The sequence below is a fragment of the Musa acuminata genome, chromosome BXJ2-8 (genome assembly GCF_036884655.1).
Source record: "Musa acuminata AAA Group cultivar baxijiao chromosome BXJ2-8, Cavendish_Baxijiao_AAA, whole genome shotgun sequence".
Classification (NCBI taxonomy): domain Eukaryota; kingdom Viridiplantae; phylum Streptophyta; class Magnoliopsida; order Zingiberales; family Musaceae; genus Musa; species Musa acuminata.
Window position 1 is genome coordinate 29906329 of NC_088345.1, and position 25754 is coordinate 29932082.

A 25754-nucleotide genomic window follows, 5' to 3' on the forward strand; every position below is an offset into this window, starting at 1 on the left:
GATACAAACCACAATGAACGTTTCTATTCTAATCAGTAAAGTTTAGCCAATCTATATTTTTGGAACATTACATATTCTGAGTACATAAAACCAAAATATATACATGTTACTTACTATCTCGATACACACACATATAACTAACTTAATATAAAAGTGTCTATACTCCCCCAGTTTTATACCATATTATAAGTTAAAATTACAACCGAAGAATGTTGTTATGTTTATTAGGAAATGGCATATAATGGAATACAAAAAAGGTATAAACATTAGTTTGTAGAAGTTGGAGTCGAATTAGAGAAGCATAGTATTCGTCCGCCTTTTCTTTTCCAAAAAAAAAAAAAAAAAAAAAAAAACCAACCAACCATTTGCGAAAAGATACAAAATTGTTCATATCTCAGAGTGAACCATTAAATTATTATGAATTCTACCTTATAGTTTCTTAGTATATATATTGTTCAAAAAGAAAAACAAATAAGGTTATACTTTGGTATGAAATAATTTAAACCCTTGCAACGTTAGATAATATATAAATATATATAGAATTAGGCTGAAATCACTTGCATCCGCCAAAAACAATTAGATATTATGAACCAATTACAACATTATGCGATGATCTTTTTTTACCAATATGACCGTAAAACTCTACGAGAACCCTATAGTTAATTATTCGCTAGGTAGTTGTTACATACAAACCCTAAAATCACGATCCTTTATCCCAAGCCTTAAATCCAAATTCTATATCTTGAACTACAAGTCTTGGATATTAAAATATATTATTATCTATGATGTACATATTATAGTTCACGGTCTATGATTTAGTATTTGATATTCATATATATGATTATGATTTAAGACCTTGGTTATACAGTGTAGCTGAAAAGAAAAATGGATGGGCACTTCAAAATGATTATGGTGTCGCAATGACGGTGATAGCATGAGAAAAAATAAAAACTAGCGATGGTACTCTAGTCTTAAATATGATTAAGGACAATGTGTTTTTGATAGTATTTATCGGTCCGGGATCAATTTTCTAATGGACTTTATATATATATATATATATATATATATATATATATATATATATATATATATATATATATATATATATATATATATATATATATATATATATATATATATATAGTATGGATTAAACCTCTCTTGATCTCTCCAATGTCCGTCACCATCGGCTGAAGAGAATGGTTGTATGGTACGATGAAGAGAATAGTGGTATGGAGAACATGAAAAAGATGCGCGGTTACGAGGGTAGAAAGACGGAGAGAGCCAATGATTCCAAATAATTAAATAAAATTCAAGGACAAAACGAAAGCCAATGATTTCATAAAGCTAATATAAAATCTGAGGACGAAACCAGTCTCTCTATTTAAGAGAGAGAGAGAGAGAGAGAGAGAGAGGAACAGAATGAAATTGACATAAGCAACCTAAATACAATGTATCTTGTCAATAGTCCTTGAGCATGGAATCAAATCTTTCAAACTTGTGGGTGGGGGAGCAGCAGAGACTGAGCACATGGGGTGTGTGGCAGTGGTGGTGTGTGCGCGAGGTAAAAGAGGAAGATGCCCTGCACGGCCTCCGCTCACCAGTACTAAGGTCCTGCAGCCTTTCTCGTGTGCCTCACGGACCCAATCAACAACAATTCCACATCGGAGAGCGTAGGACGTCCTTGGAACTTGTGAGGAAACGCATGTCGTCGGTCACCACTCGGCTCCCCCATGTTTGTGGGTGGTCATATAATATAATATAATATGGTAATCCTTTTTTTATTTTATCAAAATTATCTTTTATTATATATATATATATATATATATTATAAAACATGTAATTTATATAATTTATTTCTTTAGAATCATTTTTTTACCGGATAACATATCATTTTTATCTTAGCCATTTTTTTATAAATAAATATGTACATAATCTTAATTATTCTAGTTAATGATATTATCTTCTATCTGCTGTCTTTTTATTTATTTTATTATCCTTAGAGCAAGACGAGGAGAAGACAAAGGAAAGATGAGAGAAGATGAAAATAAAAAAAAATTAAAATATTTTATTTTAAATTGATTCATTAACCCGAACCAATTAAAATAATATATAAAAGCAAAATCAACATTTATAAAAGAACACCCTAAAGTAAAAGTGAATGATAATGATGAAAAATATATGATAAAACAGCAAGTGTGAGAGGTATTATTCGATTAAAAAAAACTATGAGAGCAAATCAACATCGTTTTTCCTTTTTTTGTTTTTTTTTTTATGTAACAAATGGTTGGACTATCACAAATGGTTGGACATGTACAAATTTCCTCCATTGCAAACAGATAACTCTTTTCACCAAATATTATACTAAATCTGAATAAAATATATTAATTCTAAAATAGAAATAGTTCACAAGGAGCCTTCACTAAGGTCCTGAATGCAAAAGAGCAATTTTATTATATAAAATCTACCACATGCTACCAGTACACATCTACCAAATATCAAAATATTAAACACACGTTTTCAGATCTAATTTGGTCAACAAATCTGAATTACCAATGTGCAAAGAAATGGAAATCTTGGGAGTAATAAGCCCAAAAGTTAATATGTAATCTTAACAAAGAAACCTCCTCACGACTCGATTGATTAAGCTTATTATCATTAATCGTTGCTATGCTTCAAGAAGCATCATCCGACTCTAACTCGGGTAGGTCTCTCATTGCCACAATAAGAGTACTACTCATATGCCAGTTGATTATACCGAATTGCATTCAGAAAAAAAAAAAACAAAAAAGGCCATTGCATTACATGCAAGCACGCATCCTAGGCCTGACAATGGATTGAGCTCCGTCAACGAAAATGGTAGCGCCAGTCGTGTAACGGGAATCATCTCCCACCAAGTACATTACGGTAGAAACAACATCATTCTTCGGATCGAGCCATCGCAACAACGGCATGATATCCGCTGTGGACTTCTCCACCTTCTCCTTCCCCATTGCACGAGGATACTCGTCATCCAATTGAAGACCACGGGCAACTGCATTGACTCTTATTTTGTGCTTACCAATCTCCATTGCTGATAGCTGCAATGGTAAACTAGATTCAGAAAAATTGAAAAGGAGAACAAATTGCATAGGCAAACATGCTCAAATTATCTTCCACCCCATATAGTCACACATAGCTGCAATGGTAATACTTGACATATATAATGTTGTAAAAACTCTAGAATGAACAAGCAAATTTAGAAAATATAAGAAAATGAAAGAGGAAATTGAACCAGCAATAAAACAGATCCTTCACAATCCATCTCCAATAAAAGCACTCAAAACTACAGTGCTGGGTCCCTCCACTAGGGCCTGGCCTTGAAAATAATGGATCAACTAAAGTGACTCAAGATCAAAGAAACTCCATTATGCACAGCTAATGCTTGAGGAATATATAATAGTAAGCAACCAAGACAAAATAAATGAAGGTGACAACCTCCTGTGCTAGCACAAGAATGGCAACAGTTTCGAAATAGTGGCTATGTATTTCATATTCCCTCACTCCAGTATGCTGAAAATGGGGCCTCCCCACCAGACTCGATGTAGGAAGCCAATGAGCTGAGGCCGACTGAGAGGCATGTCTTATGTTTTCCAAACGCTTTCCAATCCCATGTGGGAGTTCAAAGATAAGAGCCCCCAACCTGAATCTTTTGGCCAATGTTCATACATATATTTCACTTAGGGGCTAATTCATTGATTAGCCATCTTTAAATCTTGCAGGATTCAAGAAAGGCAATTGTTATCTGAGAAAATTGTGTCAAAGGGTCCTTTCAACATTGCTGTGCCTGTTCCAACTTTGTGTTTTTCCCTAATATCTTCACACGTGGACATGGGCATGTTGTCTGAACATTTAAATCATGAGTTTTTTGCTGTGTGATTGTTCTCTTCTGTCTATTTCACTAGTTTCTGTGTAGTGTATCCTACTTAGAAACTTTTTTTGAACAAAAGTTAGTCATCTTTCCATTTTCCAGTCTCCAACACCAACAATAGTTCAATAACTATCAAGATCAAGAAGCATTTTACTGGCTGCCTAAGGAACATTGTAAACATCACCCATCCTAGTACTACTCTCGACCAAGCATTCAATTTGATCTTCTCCAACCTTGACAAAGAAGAACTCTTTAAATAATCAACCAGCATCCTCATATTATAATGTCTGTTTATATCAAGTAGTTAAGTTAAAACAACGATGGCAAGGTTGTTGCTATATAATATGTGACCATGGTTTGATATTAGAGGTAAGGTTGCGATACCAACTCTCCGTCAATCCTGCTTCAATCTTCTTTAGCTAAGCTGATTGAAAAGATATGAATATGGTAGAGAAAAAAATAACTGAGTTAAGCAAATAAGTATAAACTCTGGGCAGCATTTACATTGTAAAATTCTAAAATCCTTCCATTAAACACGGCTATCACAAATAATAAGGTCAGGTACTTACCAAAAAATAATAATAAGGTCAGGTATTTGTCAAAGGTCTCCGAAGATAAGACCATGATGCTTTCATATCTCCAATCCAAGTATCAGAAAATACTTTTGCTCATACCTAGAATATTTGTGGCTGTGAAATCAAGAGTTCAATGAACTAAATTTAACACTGGCAAATGGTGACACTTTAACTGTTCATCCAAGGAGTAATGTCAAAGCTTCAAACTCCACAAATTATATGTATGAACAGCGCTAAAACTACCATACAGATTTCAGATAAATATGCTTAACATGCACACCTGAAAAAGAAATCAATTCTATCACCAAAAAATTTAAATGATAGAACATTTTGATTATCAAACAATTGAAGATTTCATACATACATTCCTTTAAACTTTCAACCACCAAAAACACACATTGATGCCATCAATAGTACATGCCAAATTTTAAAACTTAACTGATCAGCAAGGATAATGTAATATTAGTTTATACATATCTATCATTGCATGTATCCACATGACAAAAAGGAACCACTTTGTCAGTTTCCTCAAAGGTGCTCTCATTATTCTTCATAGCACTGGAACACTTGACATTATGATTGTCAAGTGTATTGCATGTCAAATGCCAAGAAGTTGGCTGTCTTCCTAAAAGTTCCAATGGAACACTCAGGCTTCGGCAGCACATCACCAAAGAGGAAAGATACCAAGAACTTAATTCTCCTAGGTCTTTTTGAAGTTATACTCTCTAGTCCAAAATTATGAGATAAAATTCATTTATGCAAAGGCCTACCAGCTGCCAATCTAGAAACACCAACAAAATTCCAGATACTTAAGACAGGATAGCTAATTTGCAAATAGTAATTAGTAGGATTTGGTAATGCGAGGATAGGATATGCCAAAACAACCAAAATTTATTGTGAATGTATTCATCAAATCTTTTGGTTATAGGATCAATTTGCAACAAAATGTTCGAGCACAAATTAGAGAGAGAGAGCGAGAGGTAGGGAGGAAGGAAGGGAAGGAGAGGAATTTATATAAGCTAAAGGCCAGAATTTGACATCATGTGATCTGACCTAAGGAGCCTAAAACCGGTATGAATATGGATCAGGGTGTAGTTTTGATTTGAAGCAGGCAAGGTTTAAAAATATAACGATCAAAGTGCCTAGAAAGCATGTGTATCTGTGGTTCTGCTTTATATTTATTTGTATACAAACAATATTTATATATCTTTAATCAGACACAAAATAATACAAATAATCTTCTTTTTTATCTAACACTTCTTTATTTTATTTGCGTTCAACAATCTATTACAAAGAATTTGAACTCTAATTGTGTAAAGGATGTCATATTTATAAACATACATAATACATCTCATGATATATAGAATTGTGATTCCAAGCTTTAGAAGATTATGAATTTTACAAATTATGATTTATATGAACATGAGCCTCCATGTCACAATAGGGCTTTTCATTTATGACCTAGGTGACTAGTGTTCAAGTTTTAAAAATAAATTTCATACTTGTAGGTTAGGCAACACTGATCCTCCCCAAATCAACATTGATGGGAGCCTCATGCTTCAGGGTGACCTTTTTATGAATCATGATTCTTGTAGAACTTCTAAATTGTGAAGCATCTAAAAAGGATGCATCAGAACTTGTAAAATTAGTGCTACCAAGGGTCTAACTTCAATAATTTAAACAAAAAAAGTAAAACCTACATCACAAGTATTTTGACAAGCAAGGATTGTCCTTTAATGTCACCATGACATGTACAAACAGCTGTACCAGCATACCATGTGTCAGTATGTACTTAGCTTTGAAAAAATGAAAAAAGATTGAAAATTTTATAAAATATATATTACTGCCTGATACAAGCCCTGAGTGGCACGTGCCTAGCTAAGCAAGGCTCATATCAAGTGACAAGTGGTACACAAGCCTTGTAAGCATATTGCTCAGTTTACCCTGGTCCATGTGTCAATATTGACACGGGAGTGTCTAATTTGATACAATCTGCTCATATGGACCTTACTGATGCTATGGTATTTTTTTCAGCCAATATTGTTGCCTCTTAGTCTTGAACTCAGCCCACTCAAATATGACAGCTCAACAACATATTCCCTACACAAAGTTAAAGCTTTTTCAAGATGCTTTTCTTCATGATCAAGGAATACATTAAAGGAGTTGGTTAGCAGCTGTAAAACACTTAATTTCGAAATTCCCTATGCATAAAAGGTTGTTTCATGCACTAGTATTTATTTTGGTGTTTAGGGCTTAAAAAGAACTTTAGAAACTGATGATATTTTAGCAGAAGATTTCTTGGAGTACTCTCATAAACTCTGTATCTCTTGGATGCGTTCTTGAGTGGTGAGTCTTTTATTTTCTAGTTCTGTATCCTTGTTTAATTTTCGTTGGGTAGTGAACTTTCTGTATCCCATTGTGATTTTAAACTTGGTGGTGAGCTATTTTTTCGTTTTTATCAAAGTTGTTTCGTTAGTTCGCTCCTTTTCTATTCGACAAACTGTATTATCGGTTTTCTCTCGAATTCTATTATACTACACTCTCTCCCATACTGCATCACCCCGGTATCAGTTTGGTATCAAAGCTAAAAGCTATAGATTATGACAAGGCGGAATGGAAAAGATATAGTTGGTGAAGGTAGTTGCCATGAAGATAATGCTGAGTCGTTGAGGCTACAGCTACGAAGATTGTTGTGTAGTCTATAAGAAAAAAAATGAAATAATTGAAGAACTTCGAAGTAGAAACAATCTGCATGAAAATGATATCCGTGAGTTTACTTCTGATGATGATACACCTCCTCTTCCAAGGGAGTCGAGAAGATGTCGGACAAGAAATGGAATCCAAGACGAGTGGCAGAATAAATATAACCCAAGATTGGAGATTCTAGAGTTTGAAGGCAAAATAAATGTTGATGACTTTATTGATTGGTTTAATACAGTAGAAAATTTTTTTGATTTTCATGAACCACCAGAACAAAAGAAGGTCAAACTTGTGGCACTCAAACTCAGACGGAATGCATCTTTTTGGTGGAAAAATCTGAAAAAACAAAGAGAACGTGAGGGGAAGAGTAAGATCGTGACATGGGAAAAAATGAAAAAGGAGCTGAAAAAAAAATATTTACGTGACAATTATGGGCAAGAGATCTTTCTCAAAATCCATGATTTTAAACAAAAAGATCTTAGTGTGGAAGAGTACATTGCAGAATTCGATAACCTAATGTTAAAAGGAGAGTTTATGGAACCAAAAGAGTAAACCATTGTAAGATTCTTAGGAGGTCTGAAGTATGAGATTGCTAAAGTTATTCAACCGTAGCCATATTGGTCTTTAAATGATGCGAGTAAGCTAGCATTGAAAGTTGAAAAGCAATAGAAATTTGAAAAGAGTTCTCGGTACGGCCCAAAAGAAGGCTATACAAAAGGAGGAAGTTCCAAGCCTACTATCCAAAGCAAGGTGATATCGAAGGTGCAAGAAAAGGGTGAAGAATCTGCTAGCAGCAAAAAAACACCTAATTCTTCTACCCTAAGTGGCCGAAAATGCTTCAAATGTTATGGTTTTGGGCATATTGCTTCAGATTGTCCAAATAGGAGGATTGTAACTTTGGTTGAAGATTATAGTGATGGAGGAGAAGATGAAGCTGACGACGAACCAAAATACGATGATGATGAGGAAGAGATTACTTATGCTGATCATGGTTTGTCTATTGTATTACAACGTAGCTTACAAGTGTCCTATGTGGCCGAGGATGAAAGTTGGGTGAGAAAAAATGTGTTTCACACTAAATGTACTTCTCTTGGCAAGGTGTGCTTAATAATCATCGACAACGGTGGCTTTGAGAATGTGGTATCTTTGGAGATAGTGCAGAAGCTAAAGTTGGACACAATCCCTCATCCACATCCATACCAATTATGTTGGCTGCAAAAAGGAAATGATATCAAGGTAACCAAAAGATGTTTAGTTTCATTTTCTATTGGCAAGTATTATAAAGACGAAGTATGGTGTGATGTTGCTCCTATGGACGCGTGTCATTTGCTGTTAGGAAGACCTTGGCATTATGATAGGAGGGTGTTGTATGACGGCTACAAACATACTTATTCTTTTAAGGTGAATGAAAAAAAAAATTATCTTAGCTCCATTATAACCTTTCGAAATCAGCGCACCAGAAAGGGAAGTTAGCGCTTTTATGTCCTATGATGAGTGCAAAGGAGAATTGGAAAAGGGTGGTCATGTTATGGCTCTAGTGGTAGTAGAAGAGAATGAACAACATAAAGAGACACCGGCAATCATGAAATCAATCCTAGAGGAATTTCAAGATGTTATACCGGAAGAGATTCCACATGGCCTTCCACCATTGAGAGACATCAAGCATCATATTGATCTTATTTCGAGGGCTATTCTACCTAATAAAGCAATATAAAGAATGAGTCTCAAGGAGCATGAAGAACTTCAAAGGCAAGTTAATGAATTGGTGAAAAAGGGGTTAATTCGAGAAAGCATGAGTCCTTGTGCGGTTCCAGCCTTGTTAGTGCCTGAGAAGGATGGTTCTTGGAGAATGTACGTGGGCAGCTGCACCATCAACAAAATCACAGTGGACTATCATTTTCCTATTCCAAGGTTAGATGATTTACTTGATCAATTGTGTGGTGCTTATATTTTCTCTAAAATTGATTTAAGGAGTAACTATCACCAAATAAAAATGAGACCCGGAGACGAGTGAAAAACAACATTTAAAACTAGAGAAGGCTTATATGAATGGTTGGTTATGCCATTTGGGCTATCTAATGCTCTTAGCACTTTCATGAGATTTATTAATCATATACTTAAGCCATGCATTGGAATATTTGTTGTAGTTTACTTTGATGATATATTGGTGTACAATAAGAGCGAAGAAGAGCATATGATTCATCTGAAAGAGATATTTCTTATTTTGCGACAGCAAAAGCTTTAAGCTAATATAAAGAAGTGTGATTTCTTTACTTCTAGTGCTATGTTTTTAGGATATGTTGTTTCAAAAGATGGAATCATGATGGATCAAAGGTAGAAGTTATTCTCAATTGGCCAACACCTGCTTCATTGCATGATGTGAGGAGTTTCCATGGCTTAACTTCTTTTTACAGAAGATTCATCAAGAGTTTCAGCTCTATTGTCGCTCCAATCACCGAATGTCTAAAATATAATAAATTCAAATGGACTAGTGAGGCTAATGATGCTTTTGATGTGAGGAGTTTCCATGGATTAACTTCTTTTTACAGAAGATTCATCAAGGGTTTCAGCTCTATTGTTGCTCCAACCACCAAATGTCTGAAATGTGATAAATTCAAATGGACTAGTGAGGCTAATGATGCTTTTGAGCTTTTAAAAAAAAATGTGACTGAAGCTCCTATCTTAGTTCTACCAAATTTTGACAATGTGTTTAAGGTTGAATGTGATGCATCTAATGTGGGAATTGGTACTGTTTTGAGTCAAGATGGAAAGCCCATTGCATTTTTTAGTGAAAAGCTGAATGATACGAGGAAGAAATATTCTACTTATAACAAGGAGTTTTATGCGATTTATCGAGCTTTATCTCATTGGATTCAATATCTTCTTGTCAAGCTATTTGTCTTATATTCTGATCATGAGGCATTAAAATTCATTAATCATCAGCACAAGCTAAACAAGAGTCATGCAGCTTGGGTGAAGTTTTTACAATCTTATAACTTTACAATCAAGCACAAATCTGGTATTTAAAATGTGCTGATGCATTGAGTAGAAAATGTTCTTTATTATCAATAATGGAAGTCAAAGTAGTTGGATTTGAAACATTCAAAGATCTCTATGAGAGTGATGTAGATTTCGGCTCAATATGGTAGATTTGCAAATCAGGTTCCTTTCAACAATTTTCTATCTTTGACGGTTTTCTTTTTCGAGCTAATGCTTTATGTGTTCCCTCTTGTTCTTTGAGGCAAGTAATTCTAGCTAAAGCTCATGGTGGTGTTTTTGGTGGACATTTTGGTAGAGACAAGACTCTAGCTCTTATTCAATCAAACTCCTATTGGCTTAAGATGTTTAGAGATGTGGAGAGACATGTAAAGCAAAGTCGAGTGTGTCATTTGGTAAAAACAAGAAGTCAAAATTCTGGATTGTACACTCCATTGCTTGTGCCAATTGCTCCATGGGAGGAAGTGAGTCTTGATTTTGTTTTGGGACTGCCAAGAACTCAAAGGAATAAGGATTCTATCATGGTTGTTTAATACCGAGGAGGGTAAAATGCAGAATGGATTTTGAAAGAAAACCGATGGAACAATTTTTCAAATAGAAAATATCACAGTAGATAAGGAACGAACTCTTGAAGAAAAGTCGTAGTATAGTTGTATTTGCTAGAATGAGTGTTTTGAATAGAAAAGACACGAACTCATAATAAAACTTAAATAAGATCGAAAAATAGTTCACCACCAAGTTAAAATCACAAAAAGATACAGAAATTCACCACCCCAAGGATTATAAACGAGATTACAAAACATAAACCAAAAGACTCACCACTCAAGGATGCATCCAAGAGATACAGAGTTTAAGGGAGTCCTCCAAGAGAGCTTCTGCCAAGATATCATCAGTTTCTAAAGTTCTTTCTAAGCCCTAAACACAAAAATAAGTACTAGTGCATGAAACAACCCTTCATGCATAAGAAATTTCGAAATTAAGTGTTCACAACTGCTAACCAACTCCTTTAATACATTCCTTGGTCATAAAAAAAACACCTTAAAAACAGCTTTAACTTTGTGCAGAGAATATGCTGATGAGCTATTATATTTGAGTGGGCTGAGTTGAAGATTATGAGGCATCATTGTTGGCTGAAAAAAATATCATATCATAATTAAAGTTCATATGATCAGATTGTAGTAAATTAGACACTCCTGTGTCAATCTCCCCCGGTTGAAAAAGACTTGTCCTCAAGTCCTTGTTTGATTCATTAACATGATTATAAAAAGGACTTAAATCAGTCACATTAAATGTTGGGGCAGTGATTTAAAAAGCGCTAGGCGCCAAAAGGCGCCAAGGTCCAAAAACGCCCGAGGCGCTAGGCGCTCGCCCGAGCGAAGCAAGGCGCTAAAATATAAAAATATAAAATATAATTAATAAATATAATTATTTAAAATTTTAAATAAAAATATAAAAATATATAATATAATTAATAAATATAATCACATTAACAGTATAAACCTGCTGATGGAGAAACGAGGAAGCAGCGGCGAGCGGCGGCAGCAGCGGTGGCAGCAACGGCGGCGGCGGCAACGACGAGCGGCGGCAGCGATAGCGGGAAAGGGAAAGGGAGCGGAAGGCGCGAGTAGCGGGAAGGCTCGCAGGAGGCGAGAGGGCTCGCGGGAGGCGCAAGCAGCGGGAGGGCTCGAGGGAGGCGCGAGCAGCAGGAAGGCTCGCAGGAGACGCGAGCAGCGAGAGGGCTCGCGGGAGGCGCGAGCAGCGGGAAGGCTCGCGGGAGGCGCGAGCAGCGACAGCGGCGAGCAACGGCAGCGAGCGACGAGATCGCGATCGGGATCGGGATCGGGATCGAGAGCGGCAGCGGCAGCAGGTTAGTGTTGGGTTAGGGTTAGGGTTGGGGTTATATCGGTTTAGTTGGTTCGATTAAACCAACTAACAACCGAACCAGGACCGAACCAGACCTAAAATTCTGGTTCGGTTTACCTAGGCGCTCGCCCGAAGCGCCCAGCGCCTGGGCTCGGGCGAGCGCCTGTTTGAAGCGCGCCGCCTGGGACATTAGCGAGGCGCTCGGGCCTCGCCTCGCCTCGCCCGAGCGCCTAGGCGAGCGCCCGAGCGCCTTTTGCAATCACTGTGTTGGGGATACTCCGTAATTTTCAGGTAGCTTAATCTTATAAGCATTTTTGTCAATTCTCTTAAGCACCTTGAATGGACCATCAGCCTTTGGTTTCAGTTTTCCAAATTTGTCCGATGGAAATCTCTCCTTCCTTAGATGAATCCAGACCAAATCACATGCATTAAACTCCACATGTTTTCTATGTTTGTTGGCAGCTTGCATGTACCTCTCATTTTGCATCTCAATAGTTGCTTTCACACCCTCATGCAGCTTCTTTACTGCTTAGATCTTTCATCGGCATCTCCACTAAATTGCTTAGTTGTCGAATGAGGGACACAGTCCAAAGGACTAGTAGGATTAGCACCATAAACTACCTCAAAAGGACTCTTACCAATATTATGATGCATAGAACGATTGTAGGCAAACTCAATTTGTGTAAGAATGACATCTCACTGCTTAATATTCTTACCAACATAGCTTCTAAGTAAATTTCCCAAGCTTCTGTTCGTTACCTCAGTTTGCCCATCGGTTTGTGGATGATGCGAGCTGCTGAAATTCAAAGAAGTACCCAGCTTCCTCCAAAGAGTTCTCCAAAAATGACTAACAAATTTTGAATCTCGATCAAATGCCATAGTTCTTGGAATACCATGCAATTTAACAATCTCCTTAAAATATAAATCAGCAATATGAGATGCATCATTCGATTTATTGTATGGAACAAAGTGAGACATTTTTAAAAATCTGTCAACAACAACCATGACAGAATCCTTGTTCCTTTGAGTTCTTGGCAGTCGCAAAATGAAATCAAGACTCACATCCTCCCATGGAGCATTTAGCACTAGCAATGGAGTGTATAAACCCGAATTTTAACTACTTGTTTTGCCAAATGACACACTCGGCATTGCTTCACATGTCTCTCCACATCTCTGAATATCTTAGGCCAATAGAAATTTGAGTGGACAAGAGCTAGAGTCCTGTTCCTACCGAAACATCCTCCCAAAACACCACTATGAGCTTCAGCTAGAATTACTTGTCTCAAAGAACAAGATGGAACACATAAGGCATTAGCTCGAAAAAGAAAACCATCAAAGATAGAAAATTGTTGAAAGGAACCTGATTTACAATTCTGCTATATTGAGCCGAAATCTACATCATTCTCATATAGATCTTTGAACGTCTCAAATCCAACCACTTTAACTTCCATTGTTGATAATAAAGAATGCTTTCTGCTTAATGCGTCAGCAACTACATTTTGAATACCAGATTTGTGTTTAATTGTAAAGTTATAAGATTACAAAAACTCCACCCAAGCTGCATGCCTCTTGTTTAGCTTGTGCTGGTGATTAATGAACTTTAATGCTTCATGATCTGAATATAGCACAAATGCCTTAGCAAGAATGTACTGACTCCAATGAGATAAAGCTCGATATATGGTATAGAACTCCTTATCATAGGTAGAATATTTCTTTCTTGTATCATTCAACTTCTCACTAAAAAAAGCAATGGGCTTTCCGTCTTGACTCAAAACAGCACTAATTCCCACATTAGATGCATCATATTCAACCTCAAACACATTGTCAAAATTTGGTAGAACTAAGATAGGAGCTTCGGTCACCTTTTCTTTTTAAAAGCTTAAAAGCATCATCAGCCTCACTAGTCCATTTGAATTTATCTCATTTCAGACATTCGATGATTGGAGCGACAATAAAGCTGAAACCCTTGATGAATCTTCTGTAAATAGAAGTTAAGCCATGGAAACTCCTCACATCATTCAATGAAGCAGGTGTTGGCCAATTGATAATAGCTTCTACCTTACTTTGATCCATCATGATTCCATCTTTTAAAACAATATACCCCAAAAACACAACTCTAGAAGTAAAGAAATCACACTTCTTTAGATTAGCATAAAGCTTTTACTGTCCCAAAATAAAAAAAAATCTCTTTCAGATGATTTATATGCTCCTCTTCGCTCTTGCTATATACCAATATATCGTCAAAGTAAACTACAACAAATATTCCAATGCATGACTTAAGTATGTGATTCATAAATCTCATGAAAGTGCTAGGAGCATTAGATAGCCCAAATGGCATAACCAACCATTCATATAAGCCTTCTCTAGTTTTAAATATTGTTTTTCACTTATTTTCAGGCCTCATTCTTATTTGATGATAGCCACTCCTCAAATCAATTTTAGAGAAAATAGAAGCACTAGATAATTGATCAAGTAAATCATCTAACCTTGAAATGGAAAAACGATAATCCACTGTGATTTTGTTAATAGTGCGACTGTCCACACATATTCTCCAAGAACCATCCTTCTTAAGCACCAACAAGGTTGGAACCGCACAAGGACTCATGCCCTCCCGAATTAATCCATTTTTCACCAATTCATTAACTTGCTTTTGAAGTTCTTCATGCTCCTTGGGACTCATTCTGTATGCTGCCTTATTAGGTAGAATAACTCTTGGAATAAGATCAATATGATGTTGGATGTCTCTCAAAGGTAGAAGGCCATGTGGAATCTCTTCCGGTATAACATTTTGAAATTCCTCTAGGATTGGTTTCATGATTGTCGATGTCTCCTTATGTTATTCATTCTCCTCTACTTCCATTAGGGTCAAAACATGACCACCCTTGTCTAATTCACATTTGCATTCATAATACGACATAAAAGCACTGACATCCTTCTTTGGTGCACTGATTTTGAAAGGTTGTAATGGAGCTAAGATAATCTTCTTTTCATTCACCTTAAAAGAATAAGTATGTTTGTAGCCGTCATACAACACCCTTCTATCATAATGCCAAGGTCTTCCCAACAACAAATGACAAGTATCCATAGGAGCAACATCACACCATACTTCGTCTTTATAATATTTGCCAATGGAAAACGAAACTAAACATCTTTTAGTTACCTTGATGTCATTTCCTTTTTGCAATCAACATAATTGGTACGGATGTGGATGAGGGATTGTATCCAACTTTAGCTTCTGCACCATCTCCAAAGATACCACATTCTCAAAGCTGTCGCTGTCGATGATCACCAAGCACACCTTGCCAAGAGAAGTGCATTTAGTGTGAAACACGTTTTTTCTCACCCAACTTTCATCCTCGGCCACATAAGACACTTGTAAGCTACGTTGCAACACAATAAACAAACCATGATCTGCATAAGTAACCTCTTCCTCATCATTATCATATTTTGGTTCGTCATTGGCTTCATCTTCTCCTCCATCACTAAGATCTTCAACCAAAGTTACAATCCACCTGTTTGGATAATCTGAAGCAATATGCCCAAAACCATGACATTTGAAACATTTTCGACCACTTGGGGGTAAAAGAGTTAGGTGTTTTTTTACTGCCAGCAGATTCTTCACCCTTTTCTTGCACCTTCGAAGTCACCTTACTTTGGCCAGTAGGCTTTGAACTTTCTCCTTTTGTATATCCTTCTTTTGAACCAGATCAATAACTCTTTTCAAACTTCTGTTGTTTTTCAACTTTGAATGACAGCTTGCTCACATCATTTAAAGACCAATATGGCTGCAGTTGAACAACTTTAGCAATCTCATATTTCAGACCTCCTAAGTATCTTGCAATTATTTGCTCTTCCGGTTCCACAAGCTCTCCTTTTAACATTAGATTATCGAATTCTGCAGTGTACTCCACACTAAGATCTTTTTGCTTGAAATCATAGATTTTAAGAAAGATCTCTTGCCTATAATTGTGAGGTAAATATTTCCTTTTTAGCTCCCTTTTCATTTTTTCCCATGTCATAATTTTACTCTTCCCCTTACGTTCTCTATGGTTTTTCAGATTTTCCCACCAAAAAGATGCATTCCGTTTAAGTTTGAGTGTCACAAGTTTGACCTTCTTTTGTTTTGGTGGTTCATAAAAATCAAAAATTCTTTCTACTGTATTAAGCCAATCAATAAAGTCATCAACATTTATTTTACCTTCAAATTCTGGAATCTCCAATCTTATGTTATATTTATTCTGCCACTCGTCTTGGACTCCATGTCTTGTATGAAATCTTCTCGACTCCCTTGGATGAGAAGGTGTATCATCATAAGAAGTAAATTCATGAACATCATTTTCATGCTGGTTGTGTCTACTTCGAAGTTCTTTAATTATTTCATTTTTTTCTTACAGACTACGTAGCAATCTTCGTAGCTGCAGCCTCAACGATTTAGCATCATCTTCATGGTCACTACTTTCACTACCAATATCTTTTCCATTCCGCCTTTCCATGATCTATAGCCTTTAGCTCTGATACCAAACTGATACCGGGGAGGGTAAAATGCAGAATGGATTTCGAAAGAAAACCGATAGAATAGTTTTTCAGATAGAAAATGTCACAGTAGACAAGGAACGAACTCTTGAAGAAAAGTCGCAGTACAATTGTATTTGCTGGAATGAGTGTTTTGAGTAGAAAAGACACGGACTCACGATAAAACTTAAATAAGATAGAAAAATAGTTCACCACCAAGTTAAAATCACAAAGGGATACAGAAATTCACCACCTCAAGGATTATAAACGAGGATACAAAACAGAAATCAAAAGACTCACCACTTAAGGACGCATCCAAGAGATACAGAGTTTAAGGGAGTTCTCCAAGAGAGCTTCTGCCAAGATATCATTAGTTTATAAAATTCTTTCTAAGTCCTAAACACCAAAATAAGTACTAGTGCATGAAACAACCCTTCATGTATAAGGAATTTCGAAATTAAGTGTTCACTTGGTCATGAAGAAAAGCACCTTAAAAACAGCTTTAACTTTGTGCAGGGAATATGCCGATGAGCTGTCATATTTGAGTGGGCTGAGTTGAAGATTATAAGGAATCATTGTTTGGTGAAAAAAATATCAAATCATAATTAAGGTTCATATGATCAGATTGTAGTAAATTAGACACTCCTGTGTTATTGTTATTGATAGATTTTCAAAAATATATCACTTTGTTCCCTGCAATAAATCGAATGATGCATCTCATATTGCTAATATGTATTTTAAGGAGATTGTTAAATTGCATGGTATTCCAAGAACTATGGTGTCTAATCGAGATTCAAAATTTCTTAGTCATTTTTGGAGGACTCTTTGGAGGAAGCTGGGTACTTTTTTGAATTTCAGCAACTCGCATCATCCACAAACCGATGGGCAAACGGAGGTAACGAACAAAAGCTTGGGAAATTTGCTTAGAAGCTATGTTGGCAAGAATATTAAACAGTGGGATCTCATTTTTCCACAAATTGAGTTTGTCTATAATCGTTCTATCCATCATAGTATCGGTAAGAATCCTTTTGAGGTTGTTTATGGTGCTAATCCTACTAGTCCTTTGGACTGCGTCCCTCATTCGACAATTAAGCAATTTAGTAGAGATGCTGATGAGAGAGCAAAGCAGATAAAGAAGCTACATAAGGGTGTTAAAGCAAACATAGAAAAGCAAAATGTGAGGTACATAGAAGCTGCCAATAAACACAAAAAACATATGGAGTTTAATGATGGTGATTTGGTCTGGATTCATCTAAGAAATGAGAGGTTTCCACCGGGCAAATTTGAAAAATTAAAACCAAAAGCTGATGGTCCATTCAAGGTGCTTAAGAAAATTGACAAAAACGCATATAAGATCGAGCTACCTGAAGATTACGGAGTGTCCCCAACATTTAATATTACTGATTTAAGTCATTTTCACAATCAAGTTGACGAAACAAACAAGGGCTTGAGGACAAGTCTTTTTTAACCATGGGACATTGACACGGGAGTGTCTAATTTGATACAATCTGCTCATATGGACCTTGCTAATGCTATGGTATTTTTTTCAACCAATATCGTTGCCTCTTAGTCTTGAACTCAACTCACTCAAATATGACAGCTCAACAGCATATTCCTTGTTTCAAGCCTTGCTTATATGTTTACACTGTCAGACAGGTAAAAGGTAATTAATTGGAACTATTGCAAGCCTTGCTTATATGTTTCCATCACATTGTAGTAAAGTTTCAAACCCATGTTTGAACCACTAACAAGTACCCATATTTGATACATAGTAGAGCCAGACATACTTTAAAATGTTTACATTCCCTATCTTTGCATAAGATAGAGGTTCCATTTCTAAAACTTGGGTGAGGTGCCCCTCATTTGTTTGGTATAATCAACATTTATCAAGGCTTAGAATGCCCCAGCACTTGTGTTACTAGCCAATGCCAAGTCTGCAACACTTTGTCTACCTTACCATCACAAGAAATAGAGACACAAAGGCACAATTTTATGAATGAGCAAGTTACACTTACAAGACTTCATGTAGTATAAGCATGACAAATGGAAAGCATTAAATTTTATTAACGAGAAAGTTAGAGTAGAATAACTTCTTTTCCTTGTATAATTAAATAAATTCTACTTAATTACATGTTTTCTTATAAATTTTGGACTATCTAATAGTTGTCTAAGGATGAAGAACATCAGAGTTACAATTTTATGTATCTTAGGCGCACTAATAAAATACATAATTTCAAAATTTCATGCCAAAATTAACACTAAAAGCTCAAATATTTTCAAACCAAAAAATTGTTGAGGTATAAGATTTTTAAAGATTGTTTGTTTGGGAACTTTAAATTTGAGCCTTGATCAACATGATTTGACTGTACAATTCGAAAGTGTACAAACTTTATACAAACCAAGGTTCCTTATACCAAGGTTCGTCATACCGTACGGTCGTACCGTATCGGCGTTTCGACCCGGGCTCGGTACGGTACGGTACCGGTGTACCAAATAATTTTATACTTTCATACTGTAGCAATGCGACAGTATAGTACTGTAGCACTGTAGCAGTGCTACAGTATAATACTGTAGCACTGTAGCGATACCGATCGGTCCGCGTACCAGTACAGGCGGTACACTTCGGTATGACAGACCTTGCATTATACCGCAATGTACCGCTTGATATGCTAGTACATACCAGTCCAACAGGAGACCGGTACGAGTGGTACATCACTACGCTCCCATGTACTGTGTGTCGATATACTCAGTACAACATGACACAACTTGATACATACCGTACCAACAGCTAGTCGGGTACAAACCGATAATACAAACCATGATACAAACTTTATATAAACTATAATGATACTTATACATATATAAACCATGATAAACAGAAATTTCAAAATTGAATATTTGAAGAATTTAACCAAATATCATAATCACATCTTCCTAATCTTCAGCCAAAATAAAAGAGTGATAAATACAAGATAAAAGTGAATATAGACACCTAGATTACAAGATATAATATATGCTCCCTACCGAATGTCCCCATATCATGAGATTCATGATAGACATATAATATAGGATACAGGTCCTATGGAACTAACAAACTTACGATCACAATTAGCAGAGAAATTTTCTGCAGAAACAGAGGTAGAGAAGATGTTCAATTCTAAGAAAGATTGGAAGTATCCTCTGGCTTCTAGTTTCTTTTGGATATATATATATATATATATAGCAGGATAAAAATATACTTACAGAAGTGGATGGATAATATCCAATAATGTTTGATATTCCAATTTTAATCATCTATATTCTATATGCATTTTTGAAAAGAAGACATCATGGAGGAAAGAGCAATTACCTGAAGTGGAAGCATAGAACTAAAATATACGTACTCGAACCAATTGTTGCACACCAGCCAAACTTGAACCATAAGCAGCAGCACCTGGATACAAGTCTCTTTCAGCGCCTAATATCTGGGATATGAATACTTTGGATCCTCCTGTTTTATTATCCCGCATTCGTTTTGCAACTGCTTTTAGCAGAAACCATGGAGCCATGAAATTAATTTTTATTGTCTTTTTATACTCATGTTCAGTCACGTCTAGACATCCTTGCATTTTCCCTGTCCGAAAGGTTCAATAAATAAACATTTGACAAAATATAAACCCTAACCTTCGAAACATGCTACATTGATTATCTTGAGAACTACAAAATTATCACTTCGGCCCTGATAAGAAAAATGTATAATGCAAACAAACATATCTATTACAGGATTAGAAACAAAAAATACAAATGAAAATGTCAGTCCCTAAGAAGTAAATTTGTAAGGGCAGTTGTTATAGTATTTCACAGAAAACATTTTATAAAGTATTAAATACTTTTTTTCATTTGCTTTAATATTAATATCTCAATAATGTTAGATTTCACCCAATAATGTGTCACCGTGATGAAAAATAAGTTGCAAAAAAAGAGTACAGTTTGAAAAATGACCAGGATCGCAAGTTTGATGTATAGATCCTGCATCGTAGATATCTTAAAGCTAAAGTATGATGCTGAGGCAAGTGTGACTTCACAAGATAAAGATTAGGCCTTACATGAGTTTATATTGAGCCCAGTTTGGGTGAAAGGTATCATTCTGTTTTCTTTTATTTTTACCTATTTTTTTGATATCTTTATATGTATTTTCATCCTTATTTTAGTTTCTACTATACAGAATCTTTAGAGTTTTATTTCAGTTGTATTGTTGCCCTTTGAGCCCCAATGCAGGTATGTGTTGGATTAAGAATCAAGTTTCATAAAGATCTAGGTGTCTCCTTACGAAAGGTCTTAAGCGATTTATGAGATCTATCACTCTCTTAAATAAATCTTCATAGTATAAAAGTTCTAATATATCATATAAAGACTATTATCTCTTAAGGTAATGAGTAATGATATTAAAATTAACATTAATAACTGGAGGTTTTCTCTTCTTGGCCTGTAATGTGAGGCCATTTATTTTGCGTCTGTTTGATCACACTGACATCGATTTGAGTCCATAACTGAAGCGAATCTGGATTAGTTCAAACTTATTTCAATTGTCAAGAACAAGGAAGGAAGGGTTAAACAAGATCATGGAGGATGAGATTCATCTACCTTGTTCAAAAGGATGTTTAAAATGTCAGATAAAAGAGGATCTGAATACTCCACATTCAATGAATTCAGTCAGAATCCAGATTTCCCCTAACAATAACAAATTTCAGATAAAATCAAACGTCAACAAGGAGTGCAAGGCCAAAGTTTATGGAAGTGGAACAACAAAGGTGCCCATGCCACAAGTCAAGTAAAGAATGGTGAAGTACAGGATGATTCTCTGAAATTTACAAGAAAAGCCTTCTATATATCTTAAAAAATGAACTTCTGAATGTTAAAGAATTTCTTAGGTATGCTGCTGAAGTTATTTTAGGTCTATCTCAAGATGCACGGTAACACTCCAACAAAGAATAAGGAGTTAAAGACAAAATTGGAGTAACCAACCATTGAGGAGATGGTAGCAGAAGCAAAATGCCAAAGATGTTCATGCTTTAGCCAGTTATCCATATTATAGTCAGTTCAACCTCAGATGTAGATGACAATGATCATGCTTTTAGAACTTATTGGTTTGTTCAAAGAAAAGAATCAATTATGATTTTCAAAATAAAATGAAAAAGGAACAAAGGAACGAAGTTAAACATTGACAAGTTCAACATTAGGAGGGTGGAAAGTTTTACGTCCCACATAATGCTCAATGCAGAAAAGTTCTTCAAGTGAAAAAAAATAAATTTCCAATAGAAATGACCACTTTATCCGTTATACACATTTAATGTGAACAGCCTTATCAAAAGTATCCACTATTTACCTTGGAGTTAGTTTTCAGTCTCACAAGTTGTCCTAGCTGCTTTAACAATTATCAGACACTATGCCAAGAGAACCAGGTTTGCAAATCTATTCACACAATATAACTAGGTTGGCGTCTGCATCAGATTTATTGGGTTATTGGACCTTTTTTTTCATATCAATGGATTCAAGTTTAAGGGGGGGAAAAAGTAAGGACTTCTATGTACTTGTTAGAATTTACATAAGTGGTTTTACTATACATTCTCCCTACATAAACCAAATATTAGCATGAGTAACTACATGTATGACTAACTATATTCCTGGATTAACCCTTTAAAACTTGAAAAACGAAGAATACAGAAAAACCGTGTTTTGCTTTTTGTATAAATTGTATAACCAGCATTGCAATTCTAGCTTCAGATGTACCCTTGTCAAGTCCTTTATCTGTCAATGAAAATTGTCCCCTAGCCAGTGCTATTCTAGTCATTTATCGTGTTCAATGTGAGGCTATATATGCTAATATAATCTTATAGCCGTCAAATGAAATTTGTAACACATTAATAGTTTGAAGCTTACTAGGATGCAATCAATAGCTTTTACAATAGAAAAACTATACAAATTCATAGCATTGTAATCATAAAAACATTATTTTTACCAATGCAAATAGCAATCTTCCTGATTTACCTTCATAAGCACAACAATTAACGAAAGCATCAAGTGTCCCTAATAGCTTCCATGCCAAATCCACTGCCTCATCAAAGACAGCCTCAAGATCTTCTTCCATATTCAAACCAACAATTTTGAATGCATTGACCTCCTTGAAAGAGCTCGCCATATCCCCCACCATTTTCTGAAGTTGGTTTTTATCGCCCATCAAAACTAACCTAATTGTTATATTACAACCAGCAGCATAAGCAAACATGAAGAAAAATTACAAAGAAATAATAAATGGAACTTAGAGAAATAACATTTAGATCAAATTAATTCATGAAAGAAAAAGAATCATTAAACACATTTTCTGTACATAAAGAATTAGAGGTCTTATAAATTGTAATTTGACCACACAGTAATACATCTGTACCAATAGACAGTGACAACGTCTGATAAATAGATCAAATCGATTAACCATTCAAATGATAATAAAGTTGTTGGAGACGAGCAAACTAACTAACTTTCAAATGTAGAAATCAGTAGTAATTTTATATTTATTGAAAAAGTCAAATCCTGTAAGTGAAAATCTACCAAACACTGATGTTTCAAGCATGCAAAAAAATGGTCCTCCACTGTAATCGTCAGTTAATGACTAGTTTGATCCAATTTGTGCCTTCACGAAAAGCAAGTAATTTTCGCCATGTGAACCTCATTGGGACGGTTTGATCTAACCGTTACAATCAAAAGTTGTCGGGTTCCAATTATTGGAATCTTTGGGAAATCCCAGAATTAAAAGATTATTCGCCATCAAAAATGCAATTAATGGTGCAACTTATGGGAAATTGTATTAGTCCTCTTGATGGATCCCGATATGTCTCCTGCTCACCTCTAAATCTCTATCTCATATTTATTTCAAACATCTTGGTTCTTTAGTCCGACACAACCTTTCCTATCCAAGGCATTCTACTTGCATCGAAGAACACGAAAGAACAAGGACCAGCACATACGAGCCGAAGATTCTTAAAAGTAAAAAAAAAAAAAAAGTGTAAAATCAGGAACGATCGAAAGAAGGAAAAAATTAGAAGAAGAAGAAGAAGAAGAAGAAGATACCTGCAACCGGCTTTGGCCAAGTGGTAAGCGATGCCATTAGAGATCTCATCGCCGGCGGAGGTCAACAGAACCCTGTTCACGGAATCCCCCATCCCTGCCCAGTAATCCCGAGTCACCAAAACAAGCCCCAGAGAATCACCCAAGGAATCGAAGATGATTGGGAAGAGGGAGGGAGACTTGAAAATAGAGGAGGAACGAGACGACACCAAAGAGGCGACCGTCAGAAGTTAGGAATACGCATCCAAGTGTGGCTTGGTGGGCTGTCATCACAAATTTTGGCATTCTTTCATGTTTTTACATAAATAATCCTTTAAATAAAAAGAGTCTTAAAATCGATGCCTTGTATTCTTGAATCAAATATTATGCAAATTTCAAGTGCAACTCCCCATATTGTTATTATTTAAGAAGTTTCTAAACAATTAGTTATCGATTAAAGTTTGGTGTAAAAGGGGGTACTCGAAATCACCAACAGCCCGTGCAAGTGACAGAATACGAGAAGATGAGGTCAGCAAGCTTGGTCAAAATATCGTAGTCGCTCCCGTAGTCTTCATCCTTTTGAGTCGAAACCAACTCATCGCATCCATCCTCCGCCTTTGGGTCAAAAACAATAATACCAAGTGAGATTTGCGATATTATTGTACTCGTGTTATTGACTCTTAAAGTTCTTTCAAATATTATTTGAAGTATATATATAAGTAATGAAAACATGCATTCTTCCAATAAGTATAAGTGTGCTAGTCGATTATATTAAGTTATAAGTATGTACATAATAATAGGTTTTAATTGATTCTAAATGCTTAGTTTGATCATATTTAAAATAAGTGAGTTTAATGTTTAAACATAATATTTGTGTGGAGGATAGCATATTGATTTACTTATGCATGACTGAAGCAGTGGATCATTAAGTGGAGATAAAAATTTTGGTCTTATCTTCCCCACCAACCTAACAAGTCAAGTCATGAAACTCTCTCTCTCCTTCAGCAACCCTCTCAGTTCTGCATTTTATCTTCGTTAAGGCCAAAGACCCTGGTTCTACATAAGAACAAGGTAAGAATATCTAATTCTTCCCCTAGCTATACTTAAGTTTCAGTTTAGTAGTTTATAGGCTAATGAGTTCATATACTTTTGAGTAACCTATGCTTTAATTTAATCTCTGAATTTTAGGCATATTGTGTATAAATTTGTTATGATTCTAAGCTTGTAGTGTATTGCTTTAATCTAATACTTGTGTATAAAGTTATGATTGTTCTAATTTGAGATGCTTATAATCTTCTATTTTTAGTGAAGAGGTCTTGTTTAAGTTGAATTGATACTCTTAAGGATATAATTAGCTCTTTAGATATATCTTAAAAAGATTCTTAGGGTTTTATAGGCTTTAGAATTGAGTGAATGTCATTTCTGTATATCTAGTCTCAACCTAGTTTTAATAGCATAGAATAGGTCATGGTAGTTGAATTATGAGAATACTTTAGCATCCTAATAATTTTATTTTAAGCTAAAATTATTGTATGTCCCCTAAGTTCTTGAAAAAATTTATGATAATATAAGATGGTTTGATCAACAACAATAGTGAAATAAAATTATTTCACAAAATCATATAATTATTTGATCGGTAAGCAACAATGTCATTTAATTATAGGTGGAATTGTTGGCAAATTAGTGGTGAAATTTAAGTGAATTTTCCGATTGGATATAATCTAATTCAAAGAGATTTACCAAAATTTTGCTACAAATCATTAGTTATAGTGGGAGTTATTAGTGATTCAAAATGAAAGGTTTTTACTTTGAGCATATCATGATCTTGTGCTCTAATTTTATATATTTTTAATTCCCTAGCATGCTTAATCATTGAGGTAGTGGTACTCTGATGGAAACATCATCTTAAGTTGAATCAAGTAAGTATAAGCTTAACTAACTATAAAATAGTAGTCATATAAATTATGGGTATTCAAGATATAAAGTATGTTTTAAATGAGATGATTGTCATGAGATAGCTATAAATATAATGTTAATATATGCATTACATAAGAATAAAGAGCATATGAATTACAATGAAAATAACTAACATGCATATACATTGTGGTGTAGAAGTA

General features: G+C 35.4%; 1 protein-coding gene across 1 annotated transcript; it reads right to left on the minus strand.

Moving 5' to 3' along the window:
• Positions 1–2611: 2611 nt before the first annotated feature.
• On the minus strand, positions 2612–23937 carry LOC135619351 (uncharacterized). Its single transcript, XM_065121274.1, has 4 exons — positions 23662–23937; positions 22585–22784; positions 19941–20170; positions 2612–3080 (listed from the first exon to the last, which is right to left on the minus strand). Exons 1-4 carry the CDS (start codon positions 23751–23753, stop codon positions 2802–2804), a joined length of 801 nt encoding a protein of 266 aa, XP_064977346.1. The 5' UTR covers positions 23754–23937; the 3' UTR covers positions 2612–2801.
• Positions 23938–25754: the final 1817 nt, after the last annotated feature.

What these genes read in the sequence shown, in the direction of transcription:
- LOC135619351 (XM_065121274.1), bottom strand. Translation starts at nt 23,753, where the DNA reads ATGGGGGATTCCGTGAACAGGGTTCTGTTGACCTCCGCCGGCGATGAG. An exon ending in TAATTGTTGTGCTTATGAAG is followed by an intron (nt 20,171 to 22,584) that starts GTAAATCAGGAA and finishes CCTTTCGGACAG; the next exon opens with GGAAAATGCAAGGATGTCTA. An exon ending in GTGTGCAACAATTGGTTCGA is followed by an intron (nt 3,081 to 19,940) that starts GTACGTATATTT and finishes TTACCATTGCAG; the next exon opens with CTATCAGCAATGGAGATTGG.